Source organism: Setaria viridis, chromosome 5 (genome assembly GCF_005286985.2).
Source record: "Setaria viridis chromosome 5, Setaria_viridis_v4.0, whole genome shotgun sequence".
Lineage (NCBI taxonomy): Eukaryota > Viridiplantae > Streptophyta > Magnoliopsida > Poales > Poaceae > Setaria > Setaria viridis.
Window position 1 is genome coordinate 45,574,590 of NC_048267.2, and position 18,158 is coordinate 45,592,747.

Here is an 18,158-nt window from a genome sequence, read left to right on the forward strand (position 1 = left end):
TGACAGTGGAAATGCAACTTCCAAAACCTGTTCGAAAAGAAGGTAGTGCGTATTTCACAGGAATTTCTGGAAGTTGGAACATGTTTCTCGTTATCCTGGGCTACTGACACTGATGGCCCAACCAAAGTTGCGGTCAGTCTTATGTGATTGTGTCATTGTGTGCTTCTGATTGGAGTTCCTGTCACGGACTCACGGTCAGCTAGCTGGGCAGCTTCTGCCGGGCCGCGTCGCCCTCCCGCCTCCTGATCCACACAGGGAGTCCGCCCTTCACCTTCAGCGTCACCGTCATCTCGTACGGCGGAGGCGCCTCCATGCTCGCCGCCCGCACCGGCTCCACCGCGAACCACCTGACCACGGCGGCCGCCACGGCCTTCATCTGCACGTACGCCATCTCCTTCCCGAGGCACGCCCGCGGGCCCGCGTGGAAGACGGGGTACCTCGCCGCGTCCGCCGCCACGAACCCGCCGTCCGGCCCGCCGAGCCACCGCTCGGGGCGGAACTCCCGGCAGTCGTCGCCCCACAGCCGCGGCATTCTCCCCATCGCGTACGCCGAGTAGTCCGCGAACCAGCCGGCGCGTACCGCCGTGCCGTCGGGAAGCACGTCCCCCGCCGCCGCCACCCGCGAGTTAATGGGCACCGGCGGGTACAGCCGCATCGCCTCGGTGATCGCCGCGTGCAGGTAGTGCATCCCCTTCAGCTCTTCGTCGCCGGCGCCGTGGTCGTCGTCTCCGTGGCGCGCCGCCGCTGCCACCTCCTCGTACACGCGCCGCTCGCAGCGGGGATTGGCGGCGAGGAGCCAGAAGAACCATGTCAGAGCGGAAGACGTGGAGTCCTTGCCGGCGAGCACGAAGCTGACCACGATGTCGCGAAGGAACCGGCGTTTGGCCTCCGGCGACTCGAACATGGCGCCGAGCTCGCTGCCGTTGTCTTCCTCCATCGCCGCCGTGAACCGTGACAGCAGATGCTGCTCGTCGTCGTCCGCCCCGCGCAGCCGCTCCTCCGACTCCACAATCGCCATGACGTACTCGTCGATGATGCCGATGGCCTCGCGGAGCCGCCGCTCGCTCCCAACGCCAGCGAGCCTCATCGCCTTCCACACGACGGCCGTTGGGTGGAACATCCGCGCGAAGGAGACCTCGACGGCGTCATCGAACGCACTGAAGAACGCCTCATGCCCGCGCCGATCATCCCCCGCGGCCTCGAGCAGCGTGGAGCTCTCGACCCCGAACGCGACGTTGCAGATGTTGTCGAAGGTGAAGCGCTTAAGCACGTCCTGAAGGTCAACGGGCTCGCCGGAGTCCGCGGCGGCCGCGAGGAAAGGCAGGAGCCGGCGGTGCAGGTGGGCCCGGAGGACGCGCCCCGAGAAGCGGCGCAGCGAGCGGGACGTGAAGGAATAGGAGGCGAGCTTCCGCTGGAGGCTCCAGAGGCGGCCGTCGGCGAGGAAGAGACCGCGGCCGAGGAGGTCGCCGAAGGGGCCCGCGAAGCGCGCGCCCTTGACGTAGTTGGGGAAGTTGGCGCGGAGGAAGTGGTCGACGACCCGCGGGTCCGCGGTGGCGATGCCGTTGCCGAGGCCGAGCGCGCCGCGCACCTCGATGGTGGAGGCCGGGGCGGCCGCGAGGAGGTCGGTGGCCCAGTCGAGGAAGCGGTGGAAGTTGCGGACGAGGGGCACCAGGTTGCCGAGGACGGGGTTCGGGTAGGGGCAGTGGTTGCGGGGCCTCGCGGGGCGCCGGAGGCGTGCAAGGAGGAGAACGGCGACGGCGAGGGCGAGGAGGAGCAGCGCGACAGCAGCGGCGGCGTCCATGGCGTGGAACACGTGGTTGTGCTTAATCGTGTGGCCGTCAGTGGCCAGTTGCTCGTGTCAATCCATTTGCAAAGCTTCGCTGTTCACGGCGACGTGCTGACGTTGACTTCTTTGAGACAGACCTGCGATATGTGGATCTCCATGGTTGGCGGCTAGCAGCCCACGGGTGGTCTGGTCGATGAGCCGAGCGCGGCGGGGAACTCGCCGTCCCGGAACTCCCGTTGCGCTTGTCGTATGGCTGGGCGTGTCCCGTCGTATTCCCGTAGCAGCTAGCAGCAAGCATGGCTTGGCCGCAGGTGAACGCCGGAGCTCCGGAGACCACGCGTCGTCTCCTTCTCCGGCCTCCTAGGCGGGTGCGGGCCCCGCGACCATGACCTGAGCTCGAGGGATCAAAATCGCTATATGTTTTGTCATAAAGGGTCCGCGTGTAAAAATGCCGCGACCAAAGTCACCCTCCGCCTCGATCCGGATCGCACAAAACGATGTAACGGTCAATGAAGGCCCAGGGTTGTCGTAAAGCTAAACTAAATGCAGGGGTCCATTCATAAAATCTCCTCGTGACTTTTCCCTCCCAGATCGTGGCCGTGGACGCCTCAGCTGAAGAGCTCTTCACTCCTTCGCCCCCGACGCCATGGCCGCCGCCGTTCGCCGTCGCTCGCGAAGGCATCTCGTCCCGTTCGTCGATCCCCTTTAACTCGGGCCAGAGTGTGCATATTCGTGGAGGAGAGCGTGCCTGAGCCGAGGAAGCCGCCGCCGTTGGTCAACCAAACAACGATCATTCTCAAAAAAAAAAAAAAAACAACGATCATGGCGGAGCTCTGTTCGCCCGCAAAACAGACGAGGAAAAATTCTAAAAAAAATCATGGGAACGCGGAGCCGGTCTCGGAAACTCCTTTCAAAATTTCAGCCTGCGATGTGATCTATGGAGGGAGAAACGAGAAGAAGAAGTTTTGCTTGGGGTACCGACCACCCCCTATCGCCGATCGCCATTTGCTGGTTGCTCAGGCTCACAAAAAATGGGAGAAAAATCATGGATTAGGGACATGGAGTTCCTTACAATCCCACAAGATCAAGAGGTCTTATATGATCTCGCGACCACGTGACAGTTCTCGTTTGCCGGTGGTAGAGGCATGAAAAAATTCCAACAAAATTCATGCAAATGCGATGTGGCTCTGGTTTGATCTGTAGATGGAGAAGTGAAAAGGAGAAGGTTTTGGCCACCCCGCGATCGACGGATAATCCCCGTTTGCCGCTGGCGCATGCGGGCGTGACGAACCATTCTACAACATTTCAGGGTCAGGGACTGAGGGAGAGATGAGGAAGGGGGATCGGGATCGCGAATATGCTTTCAGATGCAGAACAACCGGAGAGAGCAAGCCGCAGCAGCCCTGCAGGCTGCAGCTACCAAGCAGAAGACACTGGCTTTTATCAGCGAAAATGCAGCCTGGGACTCGATTCAATATTGCTGTCGCGAACAATTTGTTCCGGAAACTGACGAATGAACATGGTTCTTCTGGTGATGATGAGGTGTGCTGCGTTTGGTACGGCAACATCGTTTCATGGCTCGATGCTTAGCCTAGATGGCTCGATGGCAACAAACGGGGTATGTGGTTGTAATCCAGCAATGTGTGCTTGTGCAAGTGATAATTCTGAATATTGGTAGGCGAACGTGCATGTAGAGTCGTAGACCAGGTTCATTGGCTTGGCTTGGGGATTGACTACGGTGGAAATGTGCCTGAGTTCATTCAGATGGTCCATAAACTGGCTGCTGAAAAAGCTTGGGCCTCAGTGTGCTAAAGCAATCGTAAGTCTTTCTAGGAGCTTCGACGAAGAAAATTCTGAATTCCGCCTCAAAAAAGGAGAAAATTCTGAATTTCCTGTACTACAATGATTGGATAGGCTGCCTGTTTTCAGATAACAAGTCGTGGTAGTAAGATCAATTCAGGTAAGGGATGTGCTCTCCTGCTGAACAGTGTTCCTTCTGATGGGAACACTTCAAAGTTCGCACAATAAAAGAAAAAGTTTGCAGACGAGTCGGTAAAAATTAATTCTTCCAACTCCCTCGACAATCGATTTGAAAATCCTTTACTAGAACTATAGCGATGTGTTTTGATCCGATTGCGCTGCCCCTCAGCTTTGAACATTGCCTCCCTCGACACTCTTCGTGCGATGTACAAACGTGCTGATTGCACAACGCTGAACTAATGACAGCCAGCCTTGACGCCTGATCGATGCCCACATTGGTTGGTTGGCACCGACCAAACTAAACCATTGGGGACGTGTCCATACCCGGCCCAGCACTCCGTCCCGTCTGTGAAAACGGCTGGCCGGCCGATGGATGGTCCATGGAATTGGAATGCAGGGCAGCTGCTGAATTCTGAAGCCTGTGTACCAAACCACTGCGTTTTTACAGTCACACAGCAGAGGCTGCAGGCGTACCAACCTTCAGAGTTCAGAGCAGCAGCACGGTAGCTGTTCGGAGGAAACAGCTGCATCGGGCGATTCGAGGATTTTGCTCGGAGCAAGTAACCATTGGAATGGAGTTGGGCATTGATCATGAGCGGCGCAGAAAACATCATGTGGAAACGAATCGGATCCGGCCTGAACCAAACAAGAACACGTGAGCTGGGAGCGATGGATGGATATAACCTCCTCCAATCCAATCATGGAGGCTTCTTCTGCTTCTTGTAGCAGTGTACTGGCATGATAAAGAGCCATGGCGTTTTGATGCTCCCAACCAACGGCCCTGAACTGTGCGCCCATTATCAGGCCCTTTCTGGTTAGACAGGTGCGCTTTAGGCTGTCACTTTGCCAGTCGGGCGAAGCGGCCGGCCAGAGTGTCGCGACGCTCAGCCGGGCAGGGGCGCAGCGCAGGGCAGGGCCGGGCCGTGCCCCGTGCCCTGGCGTACCTCCCCCGATTGCGCAGCCGTGGCGGCACATGGCTTGCCGGCGCCCAGGCCCCCCACCGCCTCCAAAAAGCTTTCGAGGCTTCGAGCGAGCGGCGGGGCGGGCGCCCAGCGTGTCATCGGCCTCAATCACAGGCCGCGCTCGTCGTGCCTGTAGTGCAGCCCTGCAGAATACTCTGCTCGGCTGCAATGGCAACGCGTGCTGCTGATGGGCAATGGCGTGGGGTCCGGGCGGCATGAGATGGCGTGATCAATGAGCCGGGGTGGATGAATCAGATCGATCGATGATCTGATGCGTGCACGAGCCGGGCCATTATTGCGCCGTGTGGTGGTGGCATGGCTAAATCAGTCTCACCCGCGTAAAAGAGGAGGGGGGGGGGGGGGGGTCCTCTGCCGCCTTTGAATATGCTTGTTATTTTTTCTCTCTCAACCAGGTTTGTTTACTTGCAAATGAGGCCGTTACGAACCGGAACTAAGGGACCGTTTGCATCCTTAGGCTAAAGTTTAGTCCGTGTCACGTCGAATATTCGTAAGCTAATTAAAATGAGCAAATATGAGTTAATTATAAAACTAATTGCACAGATGGAGGCTAAACGGCGAGACGAATCTATTAAGCCTAATTAATCCATCATTGGCAAATGGTTACTGTAGCAGCACATTGTTAAATCATGAACTAAATAGGCTTAATAGATTCGTCTCGCCGTTTAGCCTCCATCTATGCAATGAGTTTTGTAAATAGTATACGTTTAGTATCTAAACATTCGATGTGACATGGCTGGCCGGTATCAAACAGCTCCTGGACCGTTTGTTTCACGTAAAACTCATGTGCACTGCAACACGCTTGATATAGAAAAGTAAAGTGAAATTCTTTCTCGAGTCGAGAGACGATATATTTTTTGCACTTTTATTGTGAGCGAGCGTGGACCAAATATGTGGCGAATATGCTTTGGGCTGTCTGGCTCTTGGGCCATGCATGAGGTGGCGTGGGTCGGTGAAATTTGAAAAAGCAAGCAAGCAAAGCCGGCCGGCCGGGCGGCGGCCTCGTCTGCCTGGTCGGTGCTACGACGAGTCGACGACCCAGATCAGCAGCAGGGGTATCGTGTTACGTAGGCGAGGGGGAGAAGGAAGAGGAAGAGAAGGTAGCCGAGCCAGCAGTGCCGTCCCGTTCATCATCATCGCCGCTCGCTCCCCCTTCCCTATTTACGCTCGCCACTCTGTTCCAGGTGGCTCCTCCTCCCCCTCTCGCTTTCCGGCCTCCCCCCTTCCGTCCTGCGCCTCTGATCCACTGATCAGTGGCCTCGCCTCCCCGCCTTCCGCTCTCCCTGATCCGGCGATCGGCGGGACGCCCCTCTTCCGGCGCGCAGATCCGGGGACGACGCAGCCCATCCGCCGACCGCCACCCCCCGCGCCGGCAGACCGCGAGTCGATCCAGATCCGTCCAGGTATTGCCTCAATTGCGCGTCTGTGTCTTGTCCAGCAGGCCGCCCTGTGGAGATCCATCCGTCCCGAGTCTAGTTGATTTTCGCCTTTCGCTTATTATTAGGAATGGCCTAGCTCCCCTGGACGAATTGCTATTTTTGATCTCCACCAGAGTCGCTTGTTTCCAGTGAGCCCTGGCTGGAATCCAATCCGTGTTGGATTCACGCATTCTGTTGCGCTTTGATTTCATGTGCTGCGTGGCGGGATACTACGATCGGTTTCCTAATCTCCAAAATTCTGAGGCCTTCAACTGAGCAGTGAGCACCCCTAACTGCCGCAAGCGTCCATTGATCATCGTGCCATCTCGCTGGAAGCAATTCGCATAATCCAGCAGCCACAACGACCTTGCACCCATAAACAAAGCAAACAGCATGATCGGCATCAACATTTGACTCTGCGTTCAGCTGCTATCTTGGAGTATCATAGACTGGGGAGATTATGAAGCGCATACACATATAGCACCGCGGAGCTTGCTGCTGCTCCGGCGGGATATTTGGTTTTTGAAGGCTGGAAGGCCACCAAAGGAAGAGTGTGAGACATGCCCCAGTGTTGGTGTCTGGTCAAGCATGTAGCACCAGCTATGAACACGGGGACAAGACAAGAACAGCACATATATGCCAAGGATGATGCATGCCTATTTTTTGCAGGAGTCAAAGGAAAAGGGCAATGCAACAAGATAGCATAAGTTCCCTTAGATGTAGGGTCATGCAGACTATCTGCTGGGACTGTTAAACTGGCACTTGGGCAATGCTCGGTACCAGCTTTAGCTATGAGCAGCTATACATAATACATTTACTGTTTAGAGAAAGGGATACAAGGCGTCACCTAAAGTCCAATGGCATGCATTTTGATCGGCTTAACTACCCGCTATTCACTTGCTACTAATTGTTTCAGGGCAATAGTAAAAACAATTCAGTGCCGATTACTACTAACATAAAATTTTCTTTTTACCATTTTGTTTGTCTGTTATCACTAACTTGAACCCATATTTGAAAAAACAATGAATAAGCCACTCAATGTAGATACCTAAATGCAAAAAAAAGCACTTGGAACTTAATCAACTCAATGTGATTTTTCAAATTCCTACTCCAATCATACTGTTCGCATGACCAGTATCGATATTTGTCAGCCCAATCTGTTGAATTTTAGCAAAGCCATACCAACTTCATGGTTATGGGATAGAGTGAGCAATGGAGATAAAACCAATGCTACAGCCTAAGACTGAGGAGGGAGGACCAAACTGACCAAAGAGTTGACCAAGGCAAGTGATAAATACTTGTAAAGGATCTGACTGAGGTAGATAGAAATGAGCTGACATGAAAAGGAATCCAATGAATAGATAAGTGGAAGAATTGAAATGGATACCGTAATGACATAGCTGAGGTGACAAGCAGAGGCAAATCTTAACAGTAAACATGCGTAACACCACTTGCTTATATAGATGTTATCATGTTTAACAGTTTAACTGTTTAAGAAATGACTTATTATATTTGTGTAAGGCATAGTAAGGCGATACGTCTCAAGCAACATCAAGCTTCAGGTGTGCACATTGCAGACAAACCTCTGCCACCTCTTCGTTTTGCAACAGTCAAGTCAACCAGTGATCTCGAAAATTACTTGATCAAGCTCACCATCTCTTCAGCAATTATACAGCCTATACTATATGTAAACTGTGAGGTTACTTTTACTACAGTGGGATGAGATCCTACATGTATATGGAGAGAGGGGCTTTGTTTAGGGAATCAGGTAGAGGGATGAGGATTCTTTACAATGGGGTTTGGAGAAGATTGAGGTTCTTATGGAAAAATTGTTCACTAGTAAACATCTATAAGGCAAAGATAAATTTCACACAGTCAATATTAGAGCTCTATCGAGCTAAAGATACAGTTCTGAATCATGATAGTTTTTTATACCTTGTGTGTATAATCTGGTTCACAACTTCTTTACCTGCCTTGTTTGTAATGGGTATTTAAGCTTAATAGTTTTCCTTTTTATTGTTGGCTTGAGTATACACACTTCCATATTCTGATTGTTGATTGATTTGCTTTATTATTTTCCATTTTCAGCATATGTTGTATCTCTAATATTCAGCACACTTGTTGTACAGTGGAACCATCTGCTATCATTTTGTTTTCTTCAAAGTAATCCCAGAAAAGTTGCTTCCAGATGTCTACTGCAAAAGTGCTAGATCCTGCTTTTCAAGGAGCTGGCCAAAAAGTGTATCCTTCCACATGTTTTTTGATCTATTCTGGTTACTTTTTGAGAATTTGGCTTTGATAGATTCTTTTTCTGTTATTCAAGTTTGTAAAATCTAGAACTTTTTTTATTAATGCATATGTATCCCTTAGCATTGTTTAGTGGGACCGAAATATGGCGGATTGAAGATTTTAAGCCAGTTGCGCTGCCAAAATCTGATCATGGTAAATTCTACTGTGGAGATTCATATATAGTTCTGCAGGTGCCTGCTTGCCCTTTATTCTCGTATCCCTTATGAACATTTTCTATTTTTCCATAATAACTCTTTTTTAACTATTTCTATATTTCTTGTAGACTAGCTGTACTAAAGGCGGCGCGTATTTGTATGATATCCACTTCTGGATTGGGAAAGATTCAAGTCAAGTACGCACTTGTGAATTCAAATTCTGCATTGTTAGTACTAGTTCGAGCCTTCCTTGTGACTATGTGTCTGTATTGCAGGATGAATCTGGGACTGCAGCCATCAAGACAGTTGAACTTGATGCCATCCTTGGAGGTCGTGCAATCCAACATAGGGAACTCCAGGGTTATGAATCTGACAAATTCTTGTCATACTTCAAGCCTTGCATTATACCTTTGGAGGGTGGTTTCGCCTCTGGGTTCAAAAAGCCTGAAGAGGAGAAGTTTGAAACACGGCTGTATATTTGCAAAGGGAAGAGAGCTATTCGGGTTAAGCAGGTAGTGAAGATTTACCCCCTTACTGCGCATCCTTTTCAATTTTCAGCTCAATAATTCCTGATGCCGCCTTCTTTATTCAGGTTCCCTTTGCCCGTTCATCATTAAACCATGATGATGTGTTTGTCTTGGATACTGAAAGTAAGATATACCAGTTTAATGGCGCTAACTCCAATATTCAAGAAAGGGCCAAAGCATTGGAAGTGATCCAACATTTAAAGGAGAAGTACCATGGGGGTGTCTGCGATGTTGCAATCGTCGGTGAGGGACATGAACTTCGGATTGGCAATTTTGTGGGCCACCTTTTCATCTGTTCTCATGGTCCGTTCTTTTTTTATGTCAGATGATGGAAAATTACAGGCAGAGTCAGACTCTGGTGAATTCTGGGTCCTTTTTGGAGGTTTTGCACCAATTGGGAAAAAAACTGTGAGTGATGATGATATTGTACTTGAAACTACGGCACCAAAGCTCTACAGGTATATCCTATGACAATCATTGTTGTGAAAATCATGTGGTAGGTGATTGATCCATATAAACAGTTGAATTAATGACTCTTTTAGCACTGCACGTATAAAAGTTACCGCAATGAATCAATTGCATTCTTTTAAATCTTGATCAACTGCTGTAAACCATATGAACGATTTGTTTATGTTGTTACCCCTGCAATTGTACCTTATATAAATAGGCTTCTATGGTCTTTAGGTTCATTGCTGTATCTAAGATATTTGTAGATGTATTATGGCTTAGCAGCCTGGCATTGTTTTGGTTTAATCTGCACTTCTGTCTTACTACTTTTGAGATATTGCCTACTTTGAGAGCACTACTATCTTTTAGAGCCATAAAAACAAAATCTTAGTTTTAATAAATAAAGTTTTCCATTTAATAAAAAAAGTTTCACGGTGTGAGGATTGCATAGCAACTGCAAACTGGCTGTACCCTGTATTCTTTGGAGCATGTTTTTTTTTAGTCCTCTGTGGTAGGCTATCAAATTGTAATCGTTGCAGTATCAGTGTTGACCAATCAATGCTGGAAGCAATACCACATATAAGGAATTGTTTAGTGAATCCGTGCTATGGCTCAGTTGGTGCCAGAAGTATGTTTCTGTGTGCCCCTACCGATTTTATCATGTATTAAGTTCTTTTTTTAGCCCAATAGCCAATAGTGCCTTCTGTACTCTACTGTTACATTATGAAATGTTCTCCATGCAGCATCAATGATGGTCAATTGAAGCTGGAAGAGACAGCTCTTACAAAAGCTGTGCTTGAAAATACCAAATGTTTCTTAGTTGACTGTGGGGCTGAAATATATGTATGGGTTGGCCGGGTAACACAAATGGAAGATAGAAAATCTGCCACCAAAGCGGTTGAGGTAAATTCTCAAACTATTTTTCTGTTCTCATTTTTTTTCTTTTTTTTATTTCTTGTAGGTAACATTTTCATGTTTTTGTGTCCTGCAGGAATTCCTTATTAATCAAAAGCGTCCAAAGACAACAAGAGTGACTCAAGTGATTCAAGGTTATGAGAGTCATGCTTTCAAGTCCAAGTTTGAATCATGGCCAGTGGGTAATGCTGCTGGGAGCCCTGGCGCAGAGGAAGGGCGGGGAAAAGTTGCGGGTATGTCATTCAGTTACGAGATGATGAAATTTCCCCTTTGATTACTGCTGATAATATTTCTATATTTTTCAGCTTTATTGAAGCAACAAGGCGTTGATGTAAAGGGAGCTGCAAAAAGCACCACTCCAGTAAATGAGGAAGTTCCTCCTTTGCTTGAAGGCAGCGGAAAGCTTGAGGTTGCTTTGATCAATATTCCTTTTAATGAGCTGTGTTGTTTAAAACAAGTAAAGTGAAAAGATATTTATTGAGCATATCCTTACTAAAAACAAATTGTAACAGGTATGGTGCGTTGATGGCAATGCTAAGACGGCCCTTCCAAAAGAGGACATTGGAAAGTTTTACAGCGGAGACTGTTATATCATTCTCTATACATATCATTCAGGCGACAAAAAAGAAGAATACTATCTCAGTTACTGGATTGGGAAGGATAGCTTGGCGGTAATAATACTTTGCATGCTGTGACACTTGCATTTTTGTCTTAAAACTGTTTTTGCATCCTTTCTGCCTTTCTACTTTTGTGCTTATAATTTCATCAATTTGTGTTGGCGATGTGGCATTTCTTTTTATTGGTATAGTGTTTTCTGATAAAATTTAATGCTTTTAGTTAAATCATATTTTTAGACTGAAACCAAACAATCTGTTCCTATTTTGCTAAGCCAGTGGCATTAATTCTTCTGAAGTTAGTTGGCAAACAAACGAGCTGGATCTATATTTACCTTTTCGTCGTTTGTTTGCAGGATGATCAAGTGATGGCATCTCAATTAGCTAATACAATGTGGAATTCATTGAAAGGACGGCCTGTTCTGGTGCTACATTTTGTTTTAGATGTGCCTATAATATTTATTCACAAGAGACGACTTTGAGTTATTGGTAGTTATTTTGTAGGGTCGTATATATCAAGGGAAGGAGCCACCACAATTTGTTGCTCTTTTCCAGCCCATGGTTATCTTGAAGGTACTCATGGCCAAACATAATTGGTTGCTTCCTTTTTTATGTTTTTTTCAGTGATGGGTGCATACTTCAACTCTGTGTGTGGCTCTAAGTAATATATATGGATAATATGTTTCTGGCAAATCAATAAATTATGTAGGGTGGAATTGGATCTGGATACAAGAAGCTCATAGAAGAAAAGGGTGTGACTGGTGAGACTTATTCTTCTGAAGGCATAGCTCTAATTCGAGTATCTGGGACATCACTCCACAACAATAAGACTCTTCAAGTTGATGCGGTACTACCTAGCTCTTTGTACTAGATGAAGATGGATCTTTCTATTGAACGCTTTTTGATAAACAAACTGTTATGTGCAAGTTTTGTAGTGTGGTATTTTAGGACAAGAGTGACTCAACATTTACCTCCACAGAGCTTTAATGAAATTCAGTTGCGTATCCTTGAGCTGATCACTTATTATTTTATAGGTGGCAACATCTTTAAGCTCATCGGAGTGTTTCGTATTGCAATCTGGAAATGCTATGTTTACATGGTTTGGCAATTCTAGCACATATGAGCAACAGCAGTGGGCAGCAAAAGTTGCTGAATTTTTGAAGGTATGAGAGCACCTTTAAACAGCTTTAAGCCAATCAATTTCTATCACTTTTTTTAGTCCTTTAAATCAATTGAAAACTTCTAAAACTTTCTGAAGCTCAGGCTTTTCTCTCAATCCATTGCTAACATTTTGATATTTACAATCGTACAGCCTGGTGTTGCAGTGAAGCATTGCAAGGAGGGGACAGAGAGTTCTGCTTTCTGGTTTGCTCTTGGTGGAAAACAGAGTTATACAAACAGAAATGCTACTCAGGATATTATTGCTAGAGAGCCTCACTTGTATGCATTCTCATTCAAGAATGGTCAGTTGTTATAACTTTCATCTTACTTTCATCCATTTGTATATCTGTATGAAGTTGATATTTCCTTTCATTCATTTGAAATATCTACATTATACAAGTTTCTGCCTAATCATCATTTTGTTGCTTGGGTTTGTTTATGCTACAATCTTCATCATTGATCAGGGAGACTGGAGGTTGGTCCTCTTGCACTTGCTCTCCTTAGATCTATTCCTTCGTATTGCATAGTTCAGGTATGTGATTTTATGGGTTTCTTCAGGTTACCGAGATCTTCAACTTTTCCCAAGATGATTTGTTAACTGAAGACACGATGATACTTGACACACATGGTGAGGTCTTCATTTGGATTGGGCAGTGTGTGGAATCAAAAGAGAAACAGAAGGCATTTGATATTGGCCAGGTATCAACTGAAGCCCTGACCTTATTCAGTATTGGTCAGTTTTGGTTTGCTGTTGTGCTATATTCAGTATATGTTTGCTTTCCCCCCAGAAATACATAGAGCATGCAAATTCTATTGAAGATCTTTCTCCATATGTACCTCTATATAAAGTTATGGAAGGGAATGAGCCATGCTTCTTCAAGACGTACTTCTCTTGGGACAACACAAAATCTGTGGTATGCTCTTGGATATCTCGTTCTATTTGTTTCCGCTGTTCTATCTAATAATAATCATACAAGGGATATTAGTCGATTTCTGCTGCAAGGTTATAGTTTTGTTACAAACTGCGCCATATTAAATAGTAAGTTTCTTACACTTTATATAGGTTCATGGAAATTCATTCCAGAAGAAACTCTCGCTACTTTTTGGACTGCGTTCTGAGGTAAGCCTGAGATTTGAAGTTGAAGATACAAAGTTACATACGTACATATACATGTTTTTCTTGAATGAGTATTTCGGATGCTAACAAGTCATGAACCAATATTTGGAAACACAAATATATATTCAACTAGTACAATCTTCACATTCTAGTCGTTTTGTAGGGTGTACCTCGGAGCTCTGGTAATGGTGGACCCACTCAAAGGGCATCTGCATTAGCAGCTCTATCATCTGCATTCAATCCATCGTCCCAACAAAAGCTGGTAAACTTTAAATAATTGTTTTTATTCCTCAAGAAAAAATATCAACATTTTGTCTAAAAGAATGCGTTCTTTATGAAAACATCAATGTAACTAGTTTCTTGATCCTTTTTTTTTCCAGACTAATGAGAGGCCTAAAAGCACAGGTGATGGACCCACTCAACGTGCCTCTGCACTTGCTGCCTTATCTAATGCGTTCAAGCCGTCCTCAAAACCCAAAACTCCCACACCACCTCCATCTCGTTCAGGTCAAGGTTCTCAAAGAGCAGCTGCCGTAGCTGCATTGTCCTCTGTGCTGACTGCTGAGCAATCTGGATCTTCAGAAAATCTACGAGCCAAGGCTAGCAGCACAGCAGATAAGACTGGTAGAGCTGCACCTTCCTTTACAATATCGTTTTATAAGGAATCACTTGTTAGGCATTTGAGTTATCTGATTTGTATTCCTTGTTCCTTTGAAATGTTTTCTTTATAGGCTTGCCATTTTTGGTTTGCATGTGTAGTAGACTTGGGACACCAGAGTCTTGTACTCCTGTCTATTTGCTTTTGTTGGTCCACCTGACCAATGGAGTGAATCATAGATCAAGGCCATTGCCAGCTTGCTGGCATGTTTACCACTTCAAAAATTGACACCTTTAATCAATGCAGATGTCGACAGGGTTGTAATAACCCCATCCGGTGCATCTTCTCCTCAGTCTGAAGCTGGGGAGTCCTCTGTGTTTCACCAAGAAAAAGATGCTGCAGTAGATGGGGCACCATCTGAGGCTGATGGAGCAGAGGCCGAGGCCCCAGAGGAAGAAACAACAGAGAATGTGGGTGAAGCAACATTTAGCTATGACCGCTTGATATCCAAATCTACCGATCCAGTTCGTGGGATAGATTACAAACGCAGAGAGGTTTGTCTCCGCCCTCAACCTTAAAGTTTTGAATTTCATTTAATGACTTTGGGATGTGAATAGATGCTGCAGCTAAACTGCTTGCTTCAGTTATGTTGATGCATTTGGTTCTCTTTGGACAACTCTTTCCTATCGCTCTATAATTGTTCATACATATATTTTTTTGTTTCTTGTTCAACCAATTATGTTCATGTTCGAGTTTGCTTGAAGAGAGGTTTACATTGAAAAGAAGCACGTCAAGGTCAATTTTAATTGAACTACCATCTATTGATTCTGCAGGCATACCTATCAGATAGTGAATTTCAAACTGTTTTTGGCATGACTAAGGATGCATTTTACCAACAACCAAATTGGAAGCAAGAACTACAGAAGCGAAAAGCTGATCTCTTCTGAAGAGAACAAGCCTCGGATCTAGTGTCTGCTACAAAATGTGATCCTCTTGTCGTGAATGGTCCCGTGGGAGTAAGTCTATTATATATTGCTGGTCATTTCAGAGGACAGGCCACCGGTGGCTTTGCTCGGTTGGTTTTTGCAACCAATTTATAGGTCAATTCTTTTATTTGTACATGGCCTGAGTTGTGCTGCTTGCAAGGTCCTAATATGCTCTAGCTTGCTTTGTGACTGTCCATATGTGTATATCGTTTTTTTATCGGTTTGTTACGTATGGGCATTTCCTGGTAGGTCATCATTGTATTGTCATTCAGATGTATTGCACACGAAAATATTTGCGCTATCTGTTTGCTGTTATTGGTTGACAATTGTTGGGAATTTGAGCGCTTGGTTGAATTTATCCACCCGTATTAATAAGTTGCTATCTGTCCCTGCATATTTTTCTTTTCGTAGATCTAAGCAACATGCATGCAGGTTGTGATTGTGAGGGCAACATTATATCATTTATCCAGTGTCCGGCACAAAGGAGCACGGGCATCCAATTTTACCCCCACCAAGATCGTTGTAAGGGCCTGTAAGATCCATCTTATAATTGGAACTGTAAGCTGCAAAAGCAGCACATCTAGTGGATGCCTGTTGGTGCAAGCTGCAGTGCCTCATTTGCACAATAATGGAATAAAGGCCCTGCTTGTTTGGCCTTGTTAAAATCTGAAACGAATCAGTCAACAAATCTGAAACGAATCAGTCTAGATTGTTACCCTGACTTCCTTGTAATGTTTGACCATTTGTTGTATTCAAGATTTTCTTGCAAATATATAAAAAGATAAGTCATACTTCAAAGATCTTTGATGATAAAGTAACTTACAAACAAAATAAATAATATTTACATAATTTTTACAAAATAAATGATATTTACATAATTTTTTGAATAAGATGAATGGCCAAACATCGTGATTAAAAAATCAACAACGATAAATATTTTTGATACGGAGGTAGCATAAACAAACCCTAAATCCAATTGTGATCATGTTCCTCGTAAATAAGTAAATGATGATAAAGGAGTACAGAGTCTGGACCCTTGCAACCTCATCAAACTCATTTAAAAACTAAAAATAAATAACTCGGCACCTTCCAATCTTCCATGGCCAATATATTTAGTTACCCTGCTAAAGCCTCCGACGAGTGCAGGGGAACGTATGGGAAGAACGGGTAATACGGTGACGCTTGTGCGAGAGGCTGGATGTCGCGCACGGTCCTGCGAACCATATCATAGGCCATCAACATCCCCCGGCAGGCATCGAAGAGGAAGATGACATCGCCGTCCGGATGAACCGCAACGACGCCATCGTGCTCCTTGAACAGCGTCTTCCGGAACTGATCCAGCGGGCTGGCATAGTGCTTCAGCGTCCATTGCTCGGCGCTCCAGCGGCGGCGCTCGAGAGAGTAGACCGACAAGGAGGCGTAGCGTGAGCCCTTGTGCACGTAGAGCAACCGTCCCTGTGACCGGCCGACGAAGCCGCCGCCGAAGGTTTCTTGGCTGTGTGGAAAAACATAGGTGATCCTCCACGACGCATTTGTATCCACCGACATGACCCCGCCGTCGTCGACGGCGAAGTGCAGGGAGCCGTTGTGGTAGGTCGCCTGCTGGCCGGTGCACGTGACCTGGCAGCTCCACTCGGTGCTGCTGCTAGGAACCCACCTGCTGGTCTCCGACGAGTAGATCTCCACCGCCTCGACGACGAAGCGGTACTGGGAGAGGAATGGCTGGTAGTGATCCCTCTCCACCAGCTGGAACACGTGGAAGCGCGTGGAGGAGACGGCCGGGTCGAAGGCCAGCGCCGCAAGGCGGGTCCTCCGCCTCCCGTGGAGGTAGTCGGACCTGAGGCCGAAGGTGCCCGGGGCGTTGGTCGGCGCCGGCAGCTCGACCCACTTCCCGGTGGCGGGGTTGCACACGACGTACAAGGAGGAGGACGGCGACGGCGACGCGCGGCAGCAGCGTAGGAGGAGGAGCCCGTTGCACGAGTCCAGCAGCTCCGTCTCGGTCCTCGAGAAGCTCGACGGCAGGAAGGGGAAGGCGGGGTCGACGACGTGCGCGCCGCCGGGAGGAGACGCGGCGGAGGAGAAGCGCCAGTAGGGTATGGGCGGGCAGGAGGCGTCGACGTGGAGATGGTAGAAGAAGCCCGAGACGGTCTGCGCGAGCCTGCGGCGGTGGTCGGGGTGGGAGATGAGGTCGCACCACGCGCGGCTCACGCACTTGCAGCTGCAGAGCTGCCGCACCGGAAGGCGCGACAGGATGTCCACGAAGACGTCGTCGGGGAGGTTGGCCGCCGAGAGCTTCCCGTCGTCGTCCATCACCGAGGAGGCTCGATCGGCAACTGCTCGCGAGTCGAGCGGTAACAAACTGAACGTTTGAGGGGATTCAATAACTAGATCGCTGGATTTGGATGAATGAACGAACTCCGGATTCTTGGGGACTCGAAATCCGTGTTTTGCGGACTCTCTCAGCTTGACGGGAAAGAATTAAAGATTAACCCACTATCCATCGGGTTAGCTGACTTTCGCTTGTATGGAACAGTAGCAATAGGGTTCAACATGCATGGTTATGAAGCTGAAATCATAACAATTTTCCGAGAAAAAGCAGCAGCAAACCCAACCAGCACTCCGACTTTTATCCACCCGGTTAGAGTTATCCAGCTAATTTTAGCTCTGGCTGATCCAGATAGACCCAGCCAACTGAAGTTTAGCATAACTGATCTAAAAAGTGACCTTAAATCTCTCAAGCAGGGAGACAAAGTTACTCCCTAGCACTGCTGATCCCACCAATGGGAAATCAAAATTTAACAATAGACAAGGGGTGCAAGTTGAATAGCATCTTAAAAAAATCCCACCAACTTGCAACATTAAGCATCACTATCGGAAACAGTAGATATGCCAAGTGTTAAATCTTTGCCGAGTGCATTATGTCAGGCACTCAGCAAACGAGCCGTTTGCCGAATGTCTCCATGTAGACACTCGGCATATATAATACATTCGGCATACATCCTAGTTGCCGAGTATCATAGAGAAAATACTCGGCAAAAATCCAGACGACACTCGGCAACTATCCAGCACGTGACTGGCATATGCGCCGTCCGTCAGGGGGCGTGCCGGTCGTTAGAACTTTGTCGAATGTTCGTTATCGACACTCGGCAAAGTACTAGTTTGCCGAGTGTTTTCTCATGACACTC

At 47.4% G+C, this 18,158-nt stretch overlaps 3 protein-coding genes across 3 annotated transcripts; 1 reads left to right on the forward strand and 2 right to left on the reverse strand.

Moving 5' to 3' along the window:
• On the reverse strand, window positions 1-2,264 carry LOC117856935 (cytochrome P450 CYP94D108). Its single transcript, XM_034739387.2, has one exon. It carries the CDS (start codon window positions 1,799-1,801, stop codon window positions 200-202), a length of 1,602 nt encoding a protein of 533 aa, XP_034595278.1. The 5' UTR covers window positions 1,802-2,264; the 3' UTR covers window positions 1-199.
• A 3,524-nt stretch (window positions 2,265-5,788) lies between these two features.
• On the forward strand, window positions 5,789-15,331 carry LOC117856692 (villin-2). The gene is made up of 24 exons (XM_034739063.2): window positions 5,789-6,149; window positions 8,294-8,405; window positions 8,545-8,644; window positions 8,737-8,805; window positions 8,884-9,120; window positions 9,201-9,378; window positions 9,461-9,593; window positions 10,326-10,485; window positions 10,574-10,730; window positions 10,803-10,906; window positions 11,010-11,168; window positions 11,468-11,536; window positions 11,616-11,684; window positions 11,821-11,958; window positions 12,146-12,274; window positions 12,424-12,574; window positions 12,737-12,747; window positions 12,831-12,971; window positions 13,061-13,186; window positions 13,336-13,392; window positions 13,553-13,651; window positions 13,770-14,013; window positions 14,294-14,541; window positions 14,821-15,331. The coding sequence occupies exons 2-24, from the start codon at window positions 8,353-8,355 to the stop codon at window positions 14,932-14,934; spliced, it is 2,946 nt and encodes a 981-aa protein (XP_034594954.1). The 5' UTR covers window positions 5,789-6,149; window positions 8,294-8,352; the 3' UTR covers window positions 14,935-15,331.
• A 460-nt stretch (window positions 15,332-15,791) lies between these two features.
• On the reverse strand, window positions 15,792-17,418 carry LOC117856594 (F-box protein At5g07610). The gene has a single exon (XM_034738927.2). It carries the CDS (start codon window positions 17,281-17,283, stop codon window positions 16,090-16,092), a length of 1,194 nt encoding a protein of 397 aa, XP_034594818.1. The 5' UTR covers window positions 17,284-17,418; the 3' UTR covers window positions 15,792-16,089.
• Window positions 17,419-18,158: the final 740 nt, after the last annotated feature.